Source organism: Acipenser ruthenus, chromosome 40 (assembly GCF_902713425.1).
Source record: "Acipenser ruthenus chromosome 40, fAciRut3.2 maternal haplotype, whole genome shotgun sequence".
NCBI lineage: Eukaryota > Metazoa > Chordata > Actinopteri > Acipenseriformes > Acipenseridae > Acipenser > Acipenser ruthenus.
Window position 1 is genome coordinate 4,582,769 of NC_081228.1, and position 19,563 is coordinate 4,602,331.

Genomic DNA, 19,563 nt, shown 5'->3' on the forward strand with positions numbered 1-19,563 from the left:
TACGATTGTTCATTGGAGACATGGGGGATAAAAATGGTCATCCTTCTGGTGATTGCGATCCTGGGATAATATATCTTGTGATCTGGACATTTGATTTTATTTTTTCCCCCTGTCTTTAATGAGCCACCTGACCTTGTGCACAAATGTAAATATTGTTTTTTTCTTTAAAAGCATGACGCCGATGTCAGAATTTGTGAAATACATTAGGCTGAAGTATAGTGAGCTGTGAAGCTTTAGTAAGGTGACTGCCAGATCCATTAGACAAATGCACTGAAAGAGCAAGTTACACTGCTATTGCACCTAATATAAAGCTTGCAGGGTTTTCAGGCAGGAAATCTATAGTATCATTAATACAAGTAACTAGTACACTTATTGGTCAACCCTCAAGCCAATTACTGGCAAGTTCCCCTATAAGGTATATAAACCTATACCTATACATGCTTTTGAATTACCACCTCCTCCCCAACCACCACCACCTCACTCCCAGCCTTGTCCGGAGGGGGGAGGGAGGAGTATACGATGCTCCTCTGTTGAATATTTTTTGTTCACCGGGATGAACACGTTGCATAGATTTATTGTATTGTACTGTTTGTTTTTTTAGCATGCGGCACCGGGATGTGTCGAAGGATGAGGCTGCGCTCCAACTATTTTTTACTTCACTTATTTTTCTTCACCCATTGTTTGGGTTCAGTGTTTTGGGAAATCTGTAAGATTGTGTATTATAATAAAGGTGGTTATTTAAGGCAAGATTGTCCTGACTGAACTGTGTTGTCTTTACCCTCTCTACAGGCACTGTAAAAAAAAAAAAAGCTGCAATCATTGCCATGCACAACGCTGTTTTATCAGGACGTTCTGGAGTGTTAGTCCATTAAATTAATATATCTTAGACCCAAACATCATGTCTTACAATTAATCGGTAAATCTACTTTATAGAACATCCTGTGCTATGACCATACTTTATTTGGATAGCAATTTTAAACAGGCTTCACGTATAACAATCTGCATGTCTAAAAGTGCGTAATTATGATTGGTACACTCACCATACAGTATTAAGCTTGTAGTTACGTTCCCTAGTTTGTTCGTTGCCATGCAGGTGTAGTTGCCATAATCCTCCTCAGACACATTGAAAAAGGTAAGCATGGACAGCCTGCCCTTGTTCTGAATCTGAATCCCATTTAATCCATTGAAGATCCTGCAAAACAGTACCATAATGATCAGACTATAACATGCACACTGTGTATACCACTGACCTAGTATATAACATGTAACCTGTACATAGCATGCAGGAATTCTGATTATTACATGGCAGTGAAAGACTGATATTGGAGGGACGCCTATGGTTTCCGTATGTGTTGAATTGCGAACATGTTAATATCCGATGATCAGGGACAACATGAATTTTTGTCTCAGTTGTGTGAAATATTTAAGAGCTTATGTAAAAATGATGTATTCATAACGCGGATCTACTGGAAATGTCAATAATGTGGCAATTTAAATTTGAGAATATGACCTTTTCTAGGCTTTCTAGTCACAGACTTGTGACATTTAGCCAACAAGTTAATGACTTTCTCTAGTCTGCAGTCATCTGGAAGATCAACCTATGATTACTGTAATTGCATGGTTTAATAAACAAATAAATAAATAAATAAATAAATAAATAAATAATAATAATAATAATAATAATAATAATAATAATAATAATAATAATAATAATAATAATAACAACATGTGTGACTTGGATGCATATAGTTCTGACCATGAATGTTTATGAAAAGTAAGCACTGTTTTTCATTATAGTACTGGTGTCAGTAGAGGAAATCAAGTTAATTTGGTCACATCTGCTTGTTTATTATAAATTAATGTTGATAGCCATATCCCATATGTTAAAATATGAAACGGTAAAACTGAATTTAAGGACCCACCATTTGGTGTGTACCAAGCACAAATTACTAATGGATCTTACCTTCTGTCTTCTATGTACCACTCAAAAGCTGCGGTTGGCACAGCGATTGCTTCACAACGCAAAATCCCTTTCTGACCCACTGCGACCCCCAAATTCTTAGCATTTGAGATATAGGGAGGGACTGTGGACACACAGAAAAGAGTGCGCAATAAACAAGCAGCACCACGTCAAGAATCCTACCAAGATCGCATGAAGCAGTTCAACAAGGTTATTTGTAATATTTATTTGGAATTCATTAACACCTCTTCACATTTTATGTAGACATACGGTAGATAGATAAATTGCCAAGGCCAGCAACCTTTCTTCATTCGCAACTGTATTATAAATTCTAGAGCACAGAAAAGAGAATACAAATCCTTCAAAGCTGTACCAATCTCTGCAACACAGATGATAAAGAAATACTGTGACTCCAGTGCCTTGCAACAAATCTAAATCTTTTCTCAATTATATTAATGTGCTTGTTTTCTTCCCGTGGTCTGGCCCCTGGCGCTTACAGTAATGAAATTCTGTGACTGTTCACCCGCACTGTTTACGTATAAACATGATGAACGTTTGTGAACTTACAGTTGACTATAACTTGTACTTTTTTGATGTCTGTTGAGACTTCGTTTGAAGCACTGCACTCATAAACACCAGCGCTCTGCTTGGTAATTGCTGGGATTTCCAAATACTCCTCCTCAGACAGGAAACCCTGAGCTGAAAGAGAAGACAAAAAAAAACAATATGAATAAAACGAGAATTCAAGGAAGACTGGAGTCCAGAGTCAAACTTGTATACATCCCAGGGGAATTTAGAGTCTAACCAATTTTTTTTTTTTTTTTTTAATGTGTAAATCAAGTTTATCTATTCATGAAACTGTTCTAAAGAATAAAATAAAAATAAAAAGGTCTTTGAACTTTAGACTTTGATTTACAAGTATGTATGTAACTCGTGAATTAAAGCTTTGTGAATAAGGGCCCAGAAGTTCTCTAGGAAAAATCTAAAAGATGCATGCAAACATGATGTCTCTCAGACATGCTTGTTAGCTATGAAACCACAGTGGACTTCATCAAAAGAGGTTCCATCACGGCATTCCATAGAGAGTCATGAAAGGGTTCTATGTGCAGCTCTTAAGAGTATGAAAACTGTCAACTACGCTTTAGTCAAGCTTTCAATTAAAGTGATGCCAAATAATTTCCATGATAATACACTGTGATAAAATATTACCAGTGGACTAATGTGGTGCGTGTATGACATATCCTCTTGTTGATATTCACTCTGGTGTGCCAGCTATACTTACAGAGACGGCATGTTTGAGAGCTCTCTATAGCCTCTGGCTTGTTCCCCCAGAGATCATCTACAGTACTGTACAGGAGCTGAGGCAAAGCTATGTCCTGGAGGATTCATGATTTATTGCACTTCTTTGAATTATTTTTACGAAGCATTTTCACTCCTCTCCTGACCATTGCGCAACTGAAGTTTAGTAGCAGAGAACAAAGTTTTTTTTGTGTGTGCGTGTACCAGATCATGTTGCAAAAACTAATTTAACCTGAAATTTCCGCACTAAAAAATAAATAAATAAATAAATAAATAAATAAATAAATAAATAATTATTATTATTATTATTTATTTCTTAGCAGACGCCCTTATCCAGGGCGACTTACAATCGCAAGCAAATACAAATACATTCAAGTGTTACAATATAAGTCATACAATAAGAACAAGAAATACAATAATTCTCAAGTGTGACAAACCACAATTCAATAATACAGCAGATAATAGTGAAAGTTACATCAGTGAAAGTTACATTACATGCAGAAATACTATATATGAACAATTATCAGTGTTGATTTCACCCACCAATAATTCACCCCAAAATTTTCTTAGTTTAAGAAAAAAAGTCACCAGGATATGATGATTGAAACAGAAAGTGATTCTAAACAAATAAGAATAATACATTTGTTAAGGCAGCTGTGACGCTCCAGACCTGCAGCAAGAACAGATGCTGTTCAGACATATGCCATCCCAGTATTGCCAGACGTGATTGCTTATTAGGTCATCTCTTATCAGGACATGAAAAGAGAGAAATCAAATCAGCTGGTGGGGTTACGATTTTAACTTCGCCAGCAAGCTTGCATTATTTATAACGCATGTATTCATTTATTTATTAAACTGTTTAAAATATTAATACAGGACAGCCCTCTGAGACGAAGCATCTTATTTACAGTTGCACCCTGCTGGCAGCAGCGGCATCGAGGTTACACTGAAACAAGCCAATGTGTCAATCACAGCAAGGAATGAGGTTCAAAGCATGTGATGTGAGATTTAAACATGTCCTTTATCACTGTTTTACAAGCCCAGAAAGAAGGAAATATGGCTTGCTTTGGTGTGGAAAAGGTGAAACACATGTTGAGACTATGTAGTTTTTAGGCACTAATCCCACAGATTACAGATAAAACGATTGGATGTCTGTAGCAAGCTTGATAAGTAGGGGGCAGTGTAGTATACAAGAGTGTAATGGTATTGTTGAGTGTAATATATAGAATATACAGTCATGTTAAAGATAAAGCCATAATCATTATACTCCTAACAGTGATTATTGTAATCTTGTATTATATATATAAAACAATAATAATAATAATAATAATAATAATAATAATAATAATAATAATAATAATAATAATAATAATAATAATATAATCTATGATGTGGATGCATATAGTTCTGACCATGAATGTTTTTGAAAAGTGGGTACTGTCTTTTATTATGGTATTGGTGTGAGAGGAGGAAACCAAGTTAATTTGGTGACATCTGCTTGTTAATTATAAATGTTGACAGCCATACCCCAAATGTTAAAATATGAATTGGTAAAACTGAATTTTGTTCAAAGAATTTGCTACTAAATTGGAGCATGGAATGCTGAAAACCCACAAATGAAAGATAACGATAATCGCATCACCTTGGACAGTCCCACAGATAGATGTAATTTAGTTTCTCACCACAAGGGACGGCCAGACTGAAACAGCTTTACATTGCAGTCCCTGGCATGCTTTGAACCATGCACTCCACTGACCCAGTCCAACACTGTTTGGCAACTAAAGGATGACATCCCTCTCAGAAAGTCAATCTACGCTTTATTTAATATATCTATGCTCTGCTACTGCTTAAGTGAAATAGCTACATCAGACCTTACATTGCTTTCATAACTGATACTCATGGATAAGCATCACTGGGTCTGAATAACGCAGTTATACAGCAGGTCTGTTTTCCCTGGTGCACTTACTCTACATAAACTCATCAGCTTCTTAATGCATACTCAAATGTACAGCATTTGTTTAACATTGCAATTCATTTGAATATGACGCGTTAGTCTTCTTCTGTAAAAGCAGCGACGTGAGATTTCTCAGATAGGTGCACAGGTATGAGCTGGACTTTTTATTGTATAGCCACTTTGTTAATAAAATTACATTCCTTGTCCCTGGATAGGCATTCCGACTGTATTTAAATGTGGAATGTGGATCCCTAACTGGTGATTGTTTTCCTCTTCTCCTTTCCTTGCCGAAGGCTGCTGATGTCTGACTGGAATATAGATTGCTTCTCTAACGAAGCCTTGGCCTGATGCCATGAATCTGCACCGAGAAAGCCAGCCGATACTGATACCCTCCCATTACAGGCGTAAGCTCTTGAACCAGAATTGTTTTCAAGTATGTGTAATTGTGAATGCACTGCACTGGATATTTGTAATGTTTTAATTTGTTTTTAATTGCGGGGATATTGTTGATTGTAAAAAGCTGTTGGTGTACGAAGCTCTCCACTGTCTTGGTCAGCTATGTCCTGATTTGTTTCACTGGATTGTACTGTGAAGCATTTTCACTCCTCTCCCAATCATTGAGCAACTGAAGTTTGTGTTTGAGAACATGTTGTTATTTAACCTGACACATCCACATGATTTCACCCACCAATTCACATCACCAGAGACCTAATGGAAACATTCTGACAAGCTCAAATGTCATATTAAAAATGAAATCAGTGGGTGTCAATTATTTAATAATGTTCCCACAGTTTTATTTTTTTGTTATATTATATTATTCCTGAAACATCACGCTATTCATTGAACTTATTTCACTGAATAATCTGCCTTGTGGTCTTCTACGTTCCAAACAAAGGGCCCCAAATGTGCTGGGCTACTGCTTCATTTCTTGCCCTGAATTTTAAGTAAACATAACTTATCTTCAAAGCCCTATGTGCAGTAGGTGCACATCTTTCAAATTGAACACGCTCCGTGAGCCACAATATTCTTGCATATCACTTCAAAGAGCTCTTATTTGTTTGTGTTTCAGTTTTACACATGATCTTTTGTCAAACACCTTGAATGTAAAGTGACTGTGAAAAGTCACTACGAGTCATTACCATTACAAATGTTCATACTGCTTAAACACAACAGGAGATTGTGCCTTTTGAAATAACAGAGGTTTTAAAGTGCTTTCTATTGAATCTAGACAAGCAGAATGCAAAATAAAAATCATGCACACGATCATTCAAGCTCACTGTTATCTTTTAAGGATCTAAATATGTCAGATCAATGTACTGCATGCGGTTATGGGGGGCATGGCAAAGACTACAACATGAGGATATTCATTCTAGAGAATTATGAATAAGACTCCTCTTCATTATGACTTTCTCAAGTCCGCAAATAAATGGTGGGAGACAGCGCTGCCTTCCAAACAGAGGTGATAATTCACTTCATCAGCAATAAACGAGGCGCATCCTCACAGCTACAGAGAGCAGAATACATGCTAATGAACAGTGCTGTAAATGAACTGCATAACGCTGCATTATTTATGAGCAAATACACCTTGGAAACATACAAAGCCTTCATGAAAAGTGTCATTTTTTTTATATAACAAACATTTTACTTGCAAGGCTTTTGCTGACTCCTATGGTTCACATATTGCTGCAGTTTTGAGTAAAGTAAAACTGCTGCTGCTCAGTATAAGCTTCAAGGTTGCCAAGGTCAGTAGTTACCTCCTGAAAACTCCCGAACCTGCTGTTGTGTTGGTAGCCATCAAGAGCTGGGATTTGGAACAATGGGTTCATACTGGCTTTCCAGCAGGTATGTACAGTAGATGCCACGGTTTACAGCAATACGGTTATTTTATAAGATAACAATAACTTGACTTTAAATAAAGGGATTTTTGAATCGGCTTATATAGCTCTTTAACTAGTTGAAAATCTGCACACTACAAGCTGGCAGGGGAGGGGCACACTACACCCCACAGTAGATTGATTTATTATAACTAATAACTGTTCAGCTATTTATATCATACGTCTAATTTCAAGTTTACTTGCTAAGAGCAGTCAGTTCTCTGATATATAAAGATATACAGACGTGCTCAAATTTGTTGGTACCCTTACAGCTCATTGAAATAATGCTTCATTCCTCCTGAAAAGTGATGAAATTAAAAGCTATTTTATCATGTATACTTGCATGCCTTTGGTATGTCATAGAATAAAGCAAAGAAGCTGTGAAAAGAGATGAATTATTGCTTATTCTACAAAGATATTCTAAAATGGCCTGGACACATTTGTTGGTACCCCTTAGAAAAGATAATAAATAATTGTATTATAGTGATATTTCAAACTAATTAGTTTTTTTAATTAGTATCACACATGTCTCCAATCTTGTAATCAGTCATTCAGCCTATTTAAATGGAGAAAAGTAGTCACTGTGCTGTTTGGTATCATTGTGTGCACCACACTGAACATGGACCAGAGTAAGCAAAGGAGAGAGTTGTCTGAGGAGATCAGAAAGAAAATAATAGACAAGTATGGTAAAGGTAAAGGCTACAAGACCATCTCCAAGCAGCTTGATGTTCCTGTGACAACAGTTGCAAATATTATTAAGAAGTTTAAGGTCCATGGAACTGTAGCCAACCTCCCTGGGCGCGGCCGCAAGAGGAAAATCGACCCCAGATTGAACAGAAGGATAGTGCGAATGGTAGAAAAAGAACCAAGGATAACTGCCAAAGAGATACAAGCTGAACTCCAAGGTGAAGGTACGTCAGTTTCTGATCGTCACCATCCGTCGCTTTTTGAGCGAAAGTGGGCTCCATGGAAGAAGACCCAGGAGGACTCACAACCCACAATCCTGGGAGAATGTCCTTTGGACAGATGAGTCAAAACTGGAGCTTTTTGGCAAGTCACATCAGCTCTATTTTCACAGACGAAAAAATGAAGCTTTCAAAGAAAAGAACACCATACCTACAGTGAAACATGGAGAAGGCTCGGTTATTTTTTGGGGCTGCTTTGCTGCGCCTGCAGGGCACAATGAAATCTCAAGACTATCAAGGCATTCTGGAGCGAAACGTACTGCCCAGTGTCAGAAAGCTCTGTCTCAGTCGCAGGTCATGGGTCCTCCAACAGGATAATGACCCAAAACACACAGCTAAAAGCACCCAAGAATGGATAAGAACAAAACATTCGACTATTCTGAAGTGGCCTTCTATGAGTCCTGATCTGAATCCTATCGAACATCTATGGAAAGAGCTGAAACTTGCAGTCTGGAGAAGGCACCCATCAAACCTAGACAGCTGGAGCAGTTTGCTCAGGAAGAGTGGGCCAAACTACCTGTTAACAGGTGCAGAAGTCTCATTGAGAGCTACAGAAAACGTTTGATTGCAGTGATTGCCTCTAAAGGTTGTGCAACAGAATATTAGGTTAGGGGTCCCATCATTTTTGTCCATGCCATTTTCATTTGTTTTATTATTTACAATATTATGTTGAATAAAAAATCAAAACAAAGTCTGATTTCTATTAAATATGGAATAAACAATGGTGGATGCCAATTACTTTTGTCAGTTTCAAGTTATTTCAGAGAAAATTGTGCATTCTTCGTTTTTTGTGGAGGGGTACCAACAAATTTGAGCATGTCTGTATAAAGATAGAATATGAAAAAAATAAATAATAATGGAAGACTAGTGTGATTACAGTCCTGCCATGAAGAGCCATGTAATAACCCAATCATCCCTGTGCCATTACCAGCCTGTCTATCCATTCTGGGATCTCTCAGAAAGATTGGAACAGAAAGAGAATGGCTGCAACAACGTGGGGCCTGAAATACATAAATAACAGCATTATTCCCCCCAGCGGTGTAGCAGAGATAAGCCAAAGCCGTTACATTAGGTAGATTAACATCTACAAGAAGCACAGGAAGAGAACGTGGCTGTGCAGCTAGGTGAGGGACAGGTGCTCCTCAATCATTCCTCTGCAAAGCAGGATTATTTATTCTGTACCATTATGAAAGGAGGCAGACACAGCCGATATCTGATGCCCTTGTTCTAATATGTAGCCACAGAAAGTTATAAAAATACATGGTGAAGAATAGTTATTTGAGGTCTGTGAGTGTCAGGCTTTTTCTGTGCTGCCAAGGACCAGCTGTACAGATATTGTTTTAATGTAAAAGAAGGTTGTTTTCTTCATTACAGTAACTTGAGCAACCTGAGCATAGCTCAGAGGTAAATGTAATGCTTAAGAATCCTGCTTGCTTGTCATCTGAATCTGATATGTCTCCAATGTTTCTTCCTTAAAACACTATTGGAGAAACAAAAGGAGAGACATATTTCAAACACGTTTCAGAAACTCGAACCGTGAAAGATAATTACATTTGAGCTGCACAGGTGAACCAGAAGACACACAAGAGAAATACTCAAATTCTATAATGCTACCTGCTTTATTACATTTTGAGTGTATACTCTGTAGTATACTGAATTTTTTTAAACAGTTTATGTGAACCCTATGGGGTTAGAGAAGTTGCTTTGCCAAAATGTAGAAAAAACATAAATGCATTATAAAATAGATACACAGATAAGAAACTTAGCGTGGTACAATTTTACACGCAGGGATCAAAGGGGTTACATCAGAAGATGTTCATATCCACAAAATAATAAACTGTCAGTTAAATTCTCTAATCTATTTTCAAATCATCACTAGCACATTTTTTGTTTGAAAAAGAATGTGCATTTCTAAAACGCATAATAAACACCTTGAGATTAATCACAAGCCCCTAAATTAAATATGTCAGTTGTTTATTCCTGGGTTGGTAACTGCATTGAGTGTGTTTCTACTATCTGAACAAATCCTGCTAATGACTATTTGGAACAAATATCTTCCAGCCCTGTGTCTTGCATCTTAAAGCGCTTCAGAAAATCAGCACATGTTTTTGATTTTGTTCCTCCAATAATGGTTTTTGGAAAAACATTTCAGACATGTATCAGGTTCAAATTAAAATGAAACAAGCTTCTGAAGCATTTCTCTGAGGCGTGAAAGAGACATAGCAGAGGAGTACATTCAGACAGACAGAGACAAACAGATGAGATAGATACAAGTTGAGATGAGTGTGTTTCAAACCATACTCTGCACAATGAATGCCAATTGACTTTACCAAATAAAATTTAAAAATGATATTTTTTGTCATTGTATCTCGATATGCATTAAGACCTACACAATGCCGCTGACGTATTGACAAAACATTTTACTCTGTGCTCAAGACAGTAAAACATCATGACAGCGTTAAACTCACAGTATGGGTCGGTTAGTTGTTTTCAGTAAGTGCTTGTCACAGAGTGGAACTGAAGGGTTGGTTCACCTTCACCCGTGGGAATCCTGTCTGCGCTCAGTTAAGAAAGGCACTTATATTGTCTAGGGGGTATGCTTTACTTAGCTATCAGACACAAGACACACAGATCAAGATTACACTCTTCACTAAATTGTCTCAAGCTACTCTGTGGTGTACCTGCCAATCCGCTCTCCTGTTTCACTGCCCTGTGATTTAATTAAAAAGAGGTTTGCACGCTCTTTACATCTCAGTTATTATTTCCAGACGAAAGCATCAAAGTTGCTTATAGAACCATCTTGCCATTATTTTAAAAAATAAATAAATAAATAAAGGTTGCAGGATTGCTTTAATCCTCCTCCACCGCAGTCTATGAAAAGAAATGGTTTATTAGGTCTCTAAATATTGATTGTTGATCACATTATGGGAGCTATTTGCAGATAGCAGGGGCGGTGCTTTGGCACTGATAGACTAAATGAATGTGAAGAAAACACACAGAAGTGTGTGAATAAGCAGAACAGAGATGCGTATCCATATAATAGACTTTATTTGGTGACCCAGAGTCCAGAAAAAACAGTCCCTCAACAACAATAGTCCCAAAACCACAATACGATCCATCCCAATTGCCAATTGGAGACTGCTCCCTCACCAACATACAAAGGGTGCTCTTCTATTGTACAGCGCCTTTGTGTGAAACTAAACACTGTGGCGACACTGCACTTTTCATACCGTTCCAATCCTGAGTTTTGTATTTCTAGTTTTCTAACTTTGATGTTCGTTTTTTTTTCATTGCACAAAGTTGTTTTCCTCATGTCTCCCAAAGAGACCATCATTGTGACAAGTGAAATCTTTTTTCATTGTGTGCCCTGTGATCTGCTTTAACAATACTGGGTAACAGGCTCCTTTCTGCTAAAGCCTGGGAGCCATCTATCCATCATAGCCCTGAACATCCCAATCACTCTCTTATCTGGTGTGTTTGTGATCTGACTCTTTATAAGCATCGTGGCTCAAACATGGAATAGCGGAGATATTTTATTTTTATTTTTTATACAGCAATACTGAAATGCACTGAACTTAAAGGCCAGTGTCCTAGGTGATATAGCCTGCCTGGTTATGAATAGAGTCATAGCATACAGTAAGAGACCTTGTTCATTATACCACTGAAAACATATTTTACAATCAGTTCAAGTGTGTGCATATACAGTATATATACCAACTGTCCACACTTACCATCCAATTTAGCTACAATACTGAAGGCAATTCGGAGGGGCTAAATTAGAATCATGAACAACTTTTCATGCATCATATTTTCCTGCTCTTTTTTAAGGACAGTGCATTCCTCCTTATGCCTATCTTAGTAGTCATTGTACTGCAATATTGACCTGACATTAAAAGCAAGTTGGCTGGCAAATGAATTGATGCCTGCTTGTCGATTGTATGCTGATTATGTGTATATTGTTTGTACTGCAGGGTGTAGGTATGTAAATGTTTCATGTGTATGTATTTTTAGCAGGACTTCAGTGCCCCACTTCATCACTCCTTGTGCCAAATCTGACCTTCAGCATAATGAATCTGTCACTGGAAATGAAAAGTCGTTGCTAATCAACAGAACTACTTTGCCAAGAGAGTCAGTTGAGTTGGAGGGTAGGATGTAACAAAAAGGTTACACATTAACTCCCTATTAATCTTCTGTTGTTATCCCTATAAATGCAGTGGAAAGGGGTCTGTGAATGAGTTAGTGGTATTAAAATTAGCTTAAATAGACCCTGTTATTCACTGTTGCTCTCTGGCATTCATCAGTATTCATCAGGGCAGCAGTGTGGAGTAGTAGGGCAGCAGTGTGGAGTAGTGGTTAGGGCTCTGGACTCTTGACCAAAGGGTTGTGGGTTCAATCCCCAGTGGGGGACACTGCTGTTGTACCCTTGAGCAAGGTACTTTACCTAGATTGCTCCAGTAAAAACCCAACTGTATAAATGGGTAATTGTATGTAAAATAATGTGATGTCTGTGTAATGTGAAATAATGTATAATGTGATATCTTGTAACAATTGTAAGTCGCCCTGGATAAGGGCATCTGCTAAGAAATAAATCAGTAAAGAAAAATAAAAAAAACTTGTTTCTTGAAAAACTTGCGGTTCTTTCTGAAACAATTCCCAAAAGTCATCAACCCCCTCATTGATAACACCAATTAAAAAAATAAGAACTCTTTGTTGATCAATCAATATTCTCCGAGACACAGTTGGAATTGGAACTTCCGTGAGTTCCATTTAAAGAACGCTGGTTCAGTCAGGAAACTCATGCAATAGATTATTTATTAATCTTAGCCTAGACAACATTACTATATTACACATATTTTCACACTAAATTCTTTGGCCTTTGGTCTCGCCCTTCGAGGTACCCCTGCCCATAAATTAACATTGCAAATACGTGGAGAGGCTGACCTCAGTCAAAAAGCAGGTGGAGGCTGGGGAAGAGGAGGTGAACTGTGGCGCAATGGATTGAGATAGGATTTAAATCCCTTCCTGCATGCAGTGAACCACAGCAATAGAAGATGTAAAGGCTGAAACAGATGCAGTCACAAGCATGGGCCCAATGGAAACTAATGCTGGCCTGACTAATGCGTGGGATTGAAGTTCTGTCTACATGGGATTGAAGAGCATATAATGGTGAAACAAACTGAAGTTAGAGAAGAGATAAGAAACACACACTTGAAAGGAATCACAATGAACAGCTTCATTCAATGGTAATGTCGATACAATATTTTTGTGCTCCTTCATTTAATCGCCACAGCTTTCACATGGTTCACGAGCAGGATATAATGACAAAACCACACATAATAATTGTATTTTTCTATTCAATAACTGTGGCCACGTACCATGTATTGTATTATCCACAGACTGGCAGTAGGTTTTCCATATTCATAAGAGCTTGTCTGACATTTCCTAGTGTTTAATTTGAAATAATAAACACTCAAAATGATAATACTAAAAGGGGTTTAATCAAGACCATCAATATTTGTAACAATTGTAAGCAACATAACACCATTGCCAGGGTGATTTTCCTTCAACCTCTCAAGCGCGTTTTGTTTGCATTGATGAAGCAGAGAGACTGACAGCAGCAAGGCTTAGTAAATCAAAGCACACTTAATTATTTAATCAGAACTTAGAATGGAAATGGGGCCTGTATGCATCCATAAGCAGATTTATTACAAATCTTTTTAAGGTATTGAAAGTAAACTGGTCGACAGAACAAACTATTTTGAGAAGATGTCATCTTTATAACCGTTTAACAGGGACAGATCTCACTGTTACTTTAAATCTCATTCTAAACAAACAAACAAACAAACAAACAAACAAACAAATAAATAAATAATAATAATAATAATAATAATAATAATAATAATAATAATAATAATAATAATAATAATAATAATAATAATAAACACTTAAAAATTTTGCACCATTGGAGATGCAAAGAAACCCTTAGGTGAATTATACGCTATGTATTTTAAAATGACTCACAGTTTTACAAGTTACATTTAGAAGAGCAGGATCAATGTGGGGGTTGGACTCATCTGACAACCTATTTCACTTTTTGAAACACTGTATTAAGCAATCTGAACAAGTACAAACAGCTTCATGAATCATCTTTTTCTTCTGTACATGGAGATTTTGCAGTGGAGCCAATTCTAGAGCATTGTTCATCACTAGGGCTGTATGATAGAAAAGATGTATATTTACACTATTCTAACAGAAATGGAAATTTCCATGGGGAACTAAATATTATTAATTTCACAGAAATCGTGAAATCCACGATAACTGTGCAGAAAATATTGCCTTAACCATCACGACTGCCCTACGCAGTGCACCCTTGGGATACTATTATTAAAATGGAACAATATTAGTACCAATTACAATACTAATATAACAATATTAGTAACACTTACTTTAAGTTTGATTAATAACAGTAAAAACCACAGTCCGCTCTCGTAATATGTAACTCCACACAAAACATCAGACTGCTTATTTTGCTTTATTTTTCAGTACAAGCCACTGAAGTTATTTTAGTTTTTCCAATGAAACCTTTGTGGGGGAAGAATAACGCTGATACCATTCACTTATTCATGTTAGCAAGCATAATCCAGGAATAGGAACATAGCATAGCCGATTTAGCCAGTCCAGGCTTTATTATTGCATTAATTAGTCAGGCACAAGCTTAGGTATATCTACTGTCATTCACAGTGAAACCTGGAATAGACCAATAATCTTGGATTACTATACCATACCTAACGTTAGGTAGTCCAAGAATGGTGCTAACCAAACCAGCTGGGAGATACTTACTTCCATCTCTGAATGAATGAACAATGTACATTATCAACTCAGATCTGAACTATATGTTTAAAAATACCCAAACACCATTACATATTTACTTTGTTCTCTGCTGTGTTTTGTGAACATTTTTCTCTGAACGTTATAATTAACCTGTGCAATATATTTCTCCGAGACTGACAAGGGAGGAGAACAAAATGTGCAATTGTAAACATAATACTGTGACTGGATAAGAGGAAAAATATAATCTATGAATGAGATTCATCACAGGTCCTTGTACTGGATTTGACAGGACATCTCTCTTTCTCTCTCGTGCAACTTTGTTGGAGAATCAAAACAGCATGGTATTAGGACAAGCCCCCCTTGAAGATGCAGAGGACAAATGCAGATTTCACATCCTTTATTTTTATCAGGTGGGTAATTTGACTGCCATCCTGAGCCCAGATGGCAAATCTAAAACAAATCAAGAGATAATTCAACATCCGGGGCGATTATCTGCGTCTGTCAAAATGGTTTCAAATTGATTTCAAAATGAAATGGGGAACTTGTCGCTCATAAATTTCCCTGTAAATAAATACCACATTCACTCCAATAATTATGCCCACACTTTTTGCAATCATGACAAAATCTTTTACTGCAGCATAAAGATTTATATTTTCAACCCAGTGTTCTAGATTAAACGGATAACACATTCAATGGCATTGTCTCACAGAAAATCAACTGCCATAATTTAGGGTTCAGCCTTACTGCATGAGCAGTTCATTTCAACAGTTCTATGATTTAAAAAAATATTTGAAAGCATATTGACGCTCTTGTTAGGAATGTTAACTCTAAACCCATCACGTATTTTGGGAGGTGATTATAGTAGACATAGTGCATGGAAAGAATGATTTTATTTTCTATTTTGATTACCTTAAAATCTTTCTCAGTTCAAAAATAGCTTTGTGCAATTGGAGCGGCCCATTAATTCAAGCTGAAACGAGAAACATGCAGAAGAGCAAAGAGGAATAAAGATGTAACATTGCCTCTTGGATTCCCCAGCACTTTGACCAGATGGTTGAGCGCAGACAGCAATCTGTGTTGTAATAACATTATAACATAAGTAAGCCATCCTTAAAAAGGAAATAAGGCTGTTAAATCAACGGCCAGAAGATGTTAATGCAAGCATCTATTACACACTTGAACAAGAATGAGGATGAGATAAGGAGAGAATTATCAGCGGGGAATGATGTCCTTTCAGTGCTGACACGCTATCTCCATCAAGATTAGAAAACAGGAACAAATGAAGAGCTCAGTCTGACAGGGTACAATTAAAAAAGGAAGAGACAGAGGTGAGAACGTGCCTGTTACCATTTTACATGAGAAATATCCCCAGTACTTTGCTTGTTTTGCTAGGTAGCCCTGAATGGTTGAATCCAAATTAAAATGGTTTATTAACCTGTGTTACTGTAAATACACGATGGGAAATTCATCAAAATATCTTCAAATTTATAGCGTTAATATGGACTGACACCGCGTTAAGTACATGAATAAGTGTTGGATGTTCAATTAATTGATGTACATGAATTAAGGGAATTAGGTCTTATGTAATTATATTGTTACTTATATTTACAAAACCTAAATAATGGAAGATCAACACACATTAGCCATTCACTTCATTCACGTTTTCAACATGTGTGGGTTAGTAATGCAAATAGGGCTAAAGAAGCTCATCACAGGGTCAGATTTTCTGACAGGCACCTTCCCTGACTATATCAATTCTTCACTCAAACGCCTACTCCTTGTAAAAGTATTGCCTAGTCTAGTCACACTTTTAATACAGATATGCCGAGCCTCTAATTAATAAAAGGCCAGCGAGTTTAAGCACACTTCAATAACCCTAGTTAAAGCAGCTCTGTTTGAAGTCTGTTGGGATTTTGTTTGATGTAAGAAGCAATGCAAGCCGACACCCAAAGCGAGAGGCTTGCGTGTGCTTTTAGCAGGTAGCCGCTTCATTGAGCACTACGCACTCCTGAGCCACGAAGAACCATCTCAATAAACCCATCTCACTGAATTCCACTTCACGAGTTCAGGACCCACTTACTGTACTGTATCCTTACAGTATGAAGGTTCATGTGCCCATACATGTGAAGGCTATGGTTTTGGAGCGTTCCCAAACACAGTAAAACCCACCTGCAGTTGAAACAGTCTACAGGAGGTAGGTGTTCTGAAGATGCAATGAACACAATGTAACAAACTTCCACACGTCAGTATAGCAGACATACAGTAGGGGCCCTTAAGAGATCTTGGTCATTTTCAAGACATACTTATCTTGGACTAAGCCCACAGATCTGTTAGCTTTATCGCTATAAGAATGTCATCCTGCCTTATTATACACCTTCTAATTACTCCATGGCTCTCTCCTAGACCTCCAATAAGCATCTTTTAATTAGAAGCTATTTCATTAACCTCCAGCCTCCAGAGGCTTAATTAGTATCCACTGGCCATACGATAGCCACAGCCTTGTAACATTTTGGGGCCAATTAGCTTACTTTCTGCATATAAAGAGGCTATTGCAAGTGGCTAATTGTTCCTATCAACATCTGTGACCTAAAACCCGCTGTTTCATTAATATTTTGCATACTCTTGGACTATCTGCAGAAAACAAAGCAACAAACAACAAGTAAAGGTTACCATGAACTGCTGTGTTTTTTGTTTTGTATTTAGAAGTCATGTGTGTAATTAAAACAAATGAAATTAATTTGTATTCACAGTAGGATTTTGGGGTGATCCAAAACCAAGTTTGAAAATTATAAATCCCCAATACACATATATACACAAGTTAATATGTGATCATTAAAATGATTGCTTTTAAACCTTCAGTATCTCCAATAACATGCTTTAGCAATTTTTACAAGGTCAGGTGGATAACAGTTTCTTTTTGTATGTGTGCTTTACACTCAAGTTCTGGGAGAGCCAATCATTATAAATCTTTATTTTTTTTAATGTACCGTTTTTCAAATACCAGGAAAAGCCGACATTAAATTCAGATCAAATTAAAAGCAAACCTAATTAAATAGTAATTGTATTTCCTTCTTCCTGTGTTTATGATAATCATGCAGCGGTAATGGGGTATTAAGTCGTATATGTTGTGCTGTATACTATTCAGTGAATAGGAATGTAGAATGGGGATAGTACGTATTTCATCCACATTATTATATTTTAAAATATTTTGCATAGTATACTATTTCAAACTTAGCTCAGAGAATCGGACTGTAGGCATAAAGGGATGTTACTATACGTAGCATTTTATTTTTTTAAAAGAAGAATATATTTTATTTTTAAGCATGAGCTACTGCACAGTCACTGTGCGGGCTTCTGCAGCCCCTGGCAGTACGGACAGCTTTCATTTTCATTTTCCAATTCAATTTCCATTTACAATGACATTTCAAATGCGGACCACTCTGAAATTAGCAATTATCATTGTATCCAGGGCAGTGCTATATTAACACATCTCACACATGCCTTGGTGTCTCCTAATGGATTTACATTCCAAGGCTTCAATGTAAGCCCTAATTGCACCAGAGGTAAAAAAAAAAAAAAAAGTTTAAACCCCTGTTCAGCTGCTACCCAAGAGACATTATCTCTTGACCTCCCTGTGCTTACAGCAGGAATCTGCAAGCAGGACTCCACTCAAAATAGGGGTCTGTATTCATAATACTTTAAGGACTGTTCCGAAGGAATGTTTTGTACACTTTGGGAAGCTCAATTTTAGAGACACAATGTAGAGTGTTACCCACTTCTTAAACCTGGGGTTATTATGTTCTGATCTGGCAAAAATATGTTTTCATTTGCAGCATATCTCTCACATTCATATTACAATTATTGGCATTCTGCAACTACTAGGGATAATATATATATATATATATATATATATATATATATATATATATATATATATATATATATATATATATATATATATATATATGTACACCTGCAGAACCATGAACAGAACTTATCGACAACCATGTTTACTAATCTTCACGTCTCCTTAGTTTAAAAAAGAAAAGCAAATCCTTTGAAGAAACAAAAAACGCACAAAGAACCGAGAAGCTGTACCCAAGAAGTAATTCAATCGAATCCAGCTATTTGGAATCGGTTTAAAGATCTTTGATCATGATCATTTATTTTACGGCGGTCCCAAACTCTTGCTTGAGTAACAGAAAAAAAAAATCGCTATGGTAAAGCAGTGGCTTATTAAAGACATGATGCTTGGGGAGATGGCACACAGCAGAGGTGAAGTTACGGAGGTGAAGGCAACAGAAAAGTACAACTGAAGAAAATGACTAGGAAAAATACAAAAGGAGAGGTAGAGACTTGTGGTTTTCAACCGGGCTCTGCTGATAAAGGAAAGAACAGATAATACAAGCTTGAAGGCTTCTCTGTAGCACGTGAACACCTGTGTATCATCATAGGCAATCGAATATATAGTAGGAAGAACAAAAGAATGTCAGACAAAAATAAATCCCAACCCTGAATAAATAAATAATCTGATGCTGATGTGCTATTTCTATGTGTGTGTGTGTGTGTGTGCACAGTCTCTACAGAGGCTGTCTCCCGAGAAGTTAGATTGAGGTTTTTTTTTTTTTTTTTAAAGAGCTTCATCAAAACCGACCTTGTGCATCGTTAATTGCCAAAACT

General features: G+C 37.0%; 1 protein-coding gene across 7 annotated transcripts in view; it reads right to left on the reverse strand.

Annotated features, from left to right (window-relative positions):
• Nucleotides 1-19,563, reverse strand: part of LOC117397310 (opioid-binding protein/cell adhesion molecule-like) — a 244,977-nt gene that overhangs the window by 16,109 nt on the left and 209,305 nt on the right. For all 7 annotated transcript variants that reach the window (XM_034913058.2, XM_059009985.1, XM_059009983.1 and 4 more), the window contains 3 exons: nucleotides 2,528-2,659; nucleotides 1,964-2,084; nucleotides 1,041-1,192 (listed from right to left, as the gene is read on the reverse strand). In XM_034913058.2, the coding sequence (XP_034768949.1) occupies nucleotides 1,041-1,192; nucleotides 1,964-2,084; nucleotides 2,528-2,659 (405 nt within the window). The remainder of the gene's footprint in view (nucleotides 1-1,040; nucleotides 1,193-1,963; nucleotides 2,085-2,527; nucleotides 2,660-19,563) is intronic.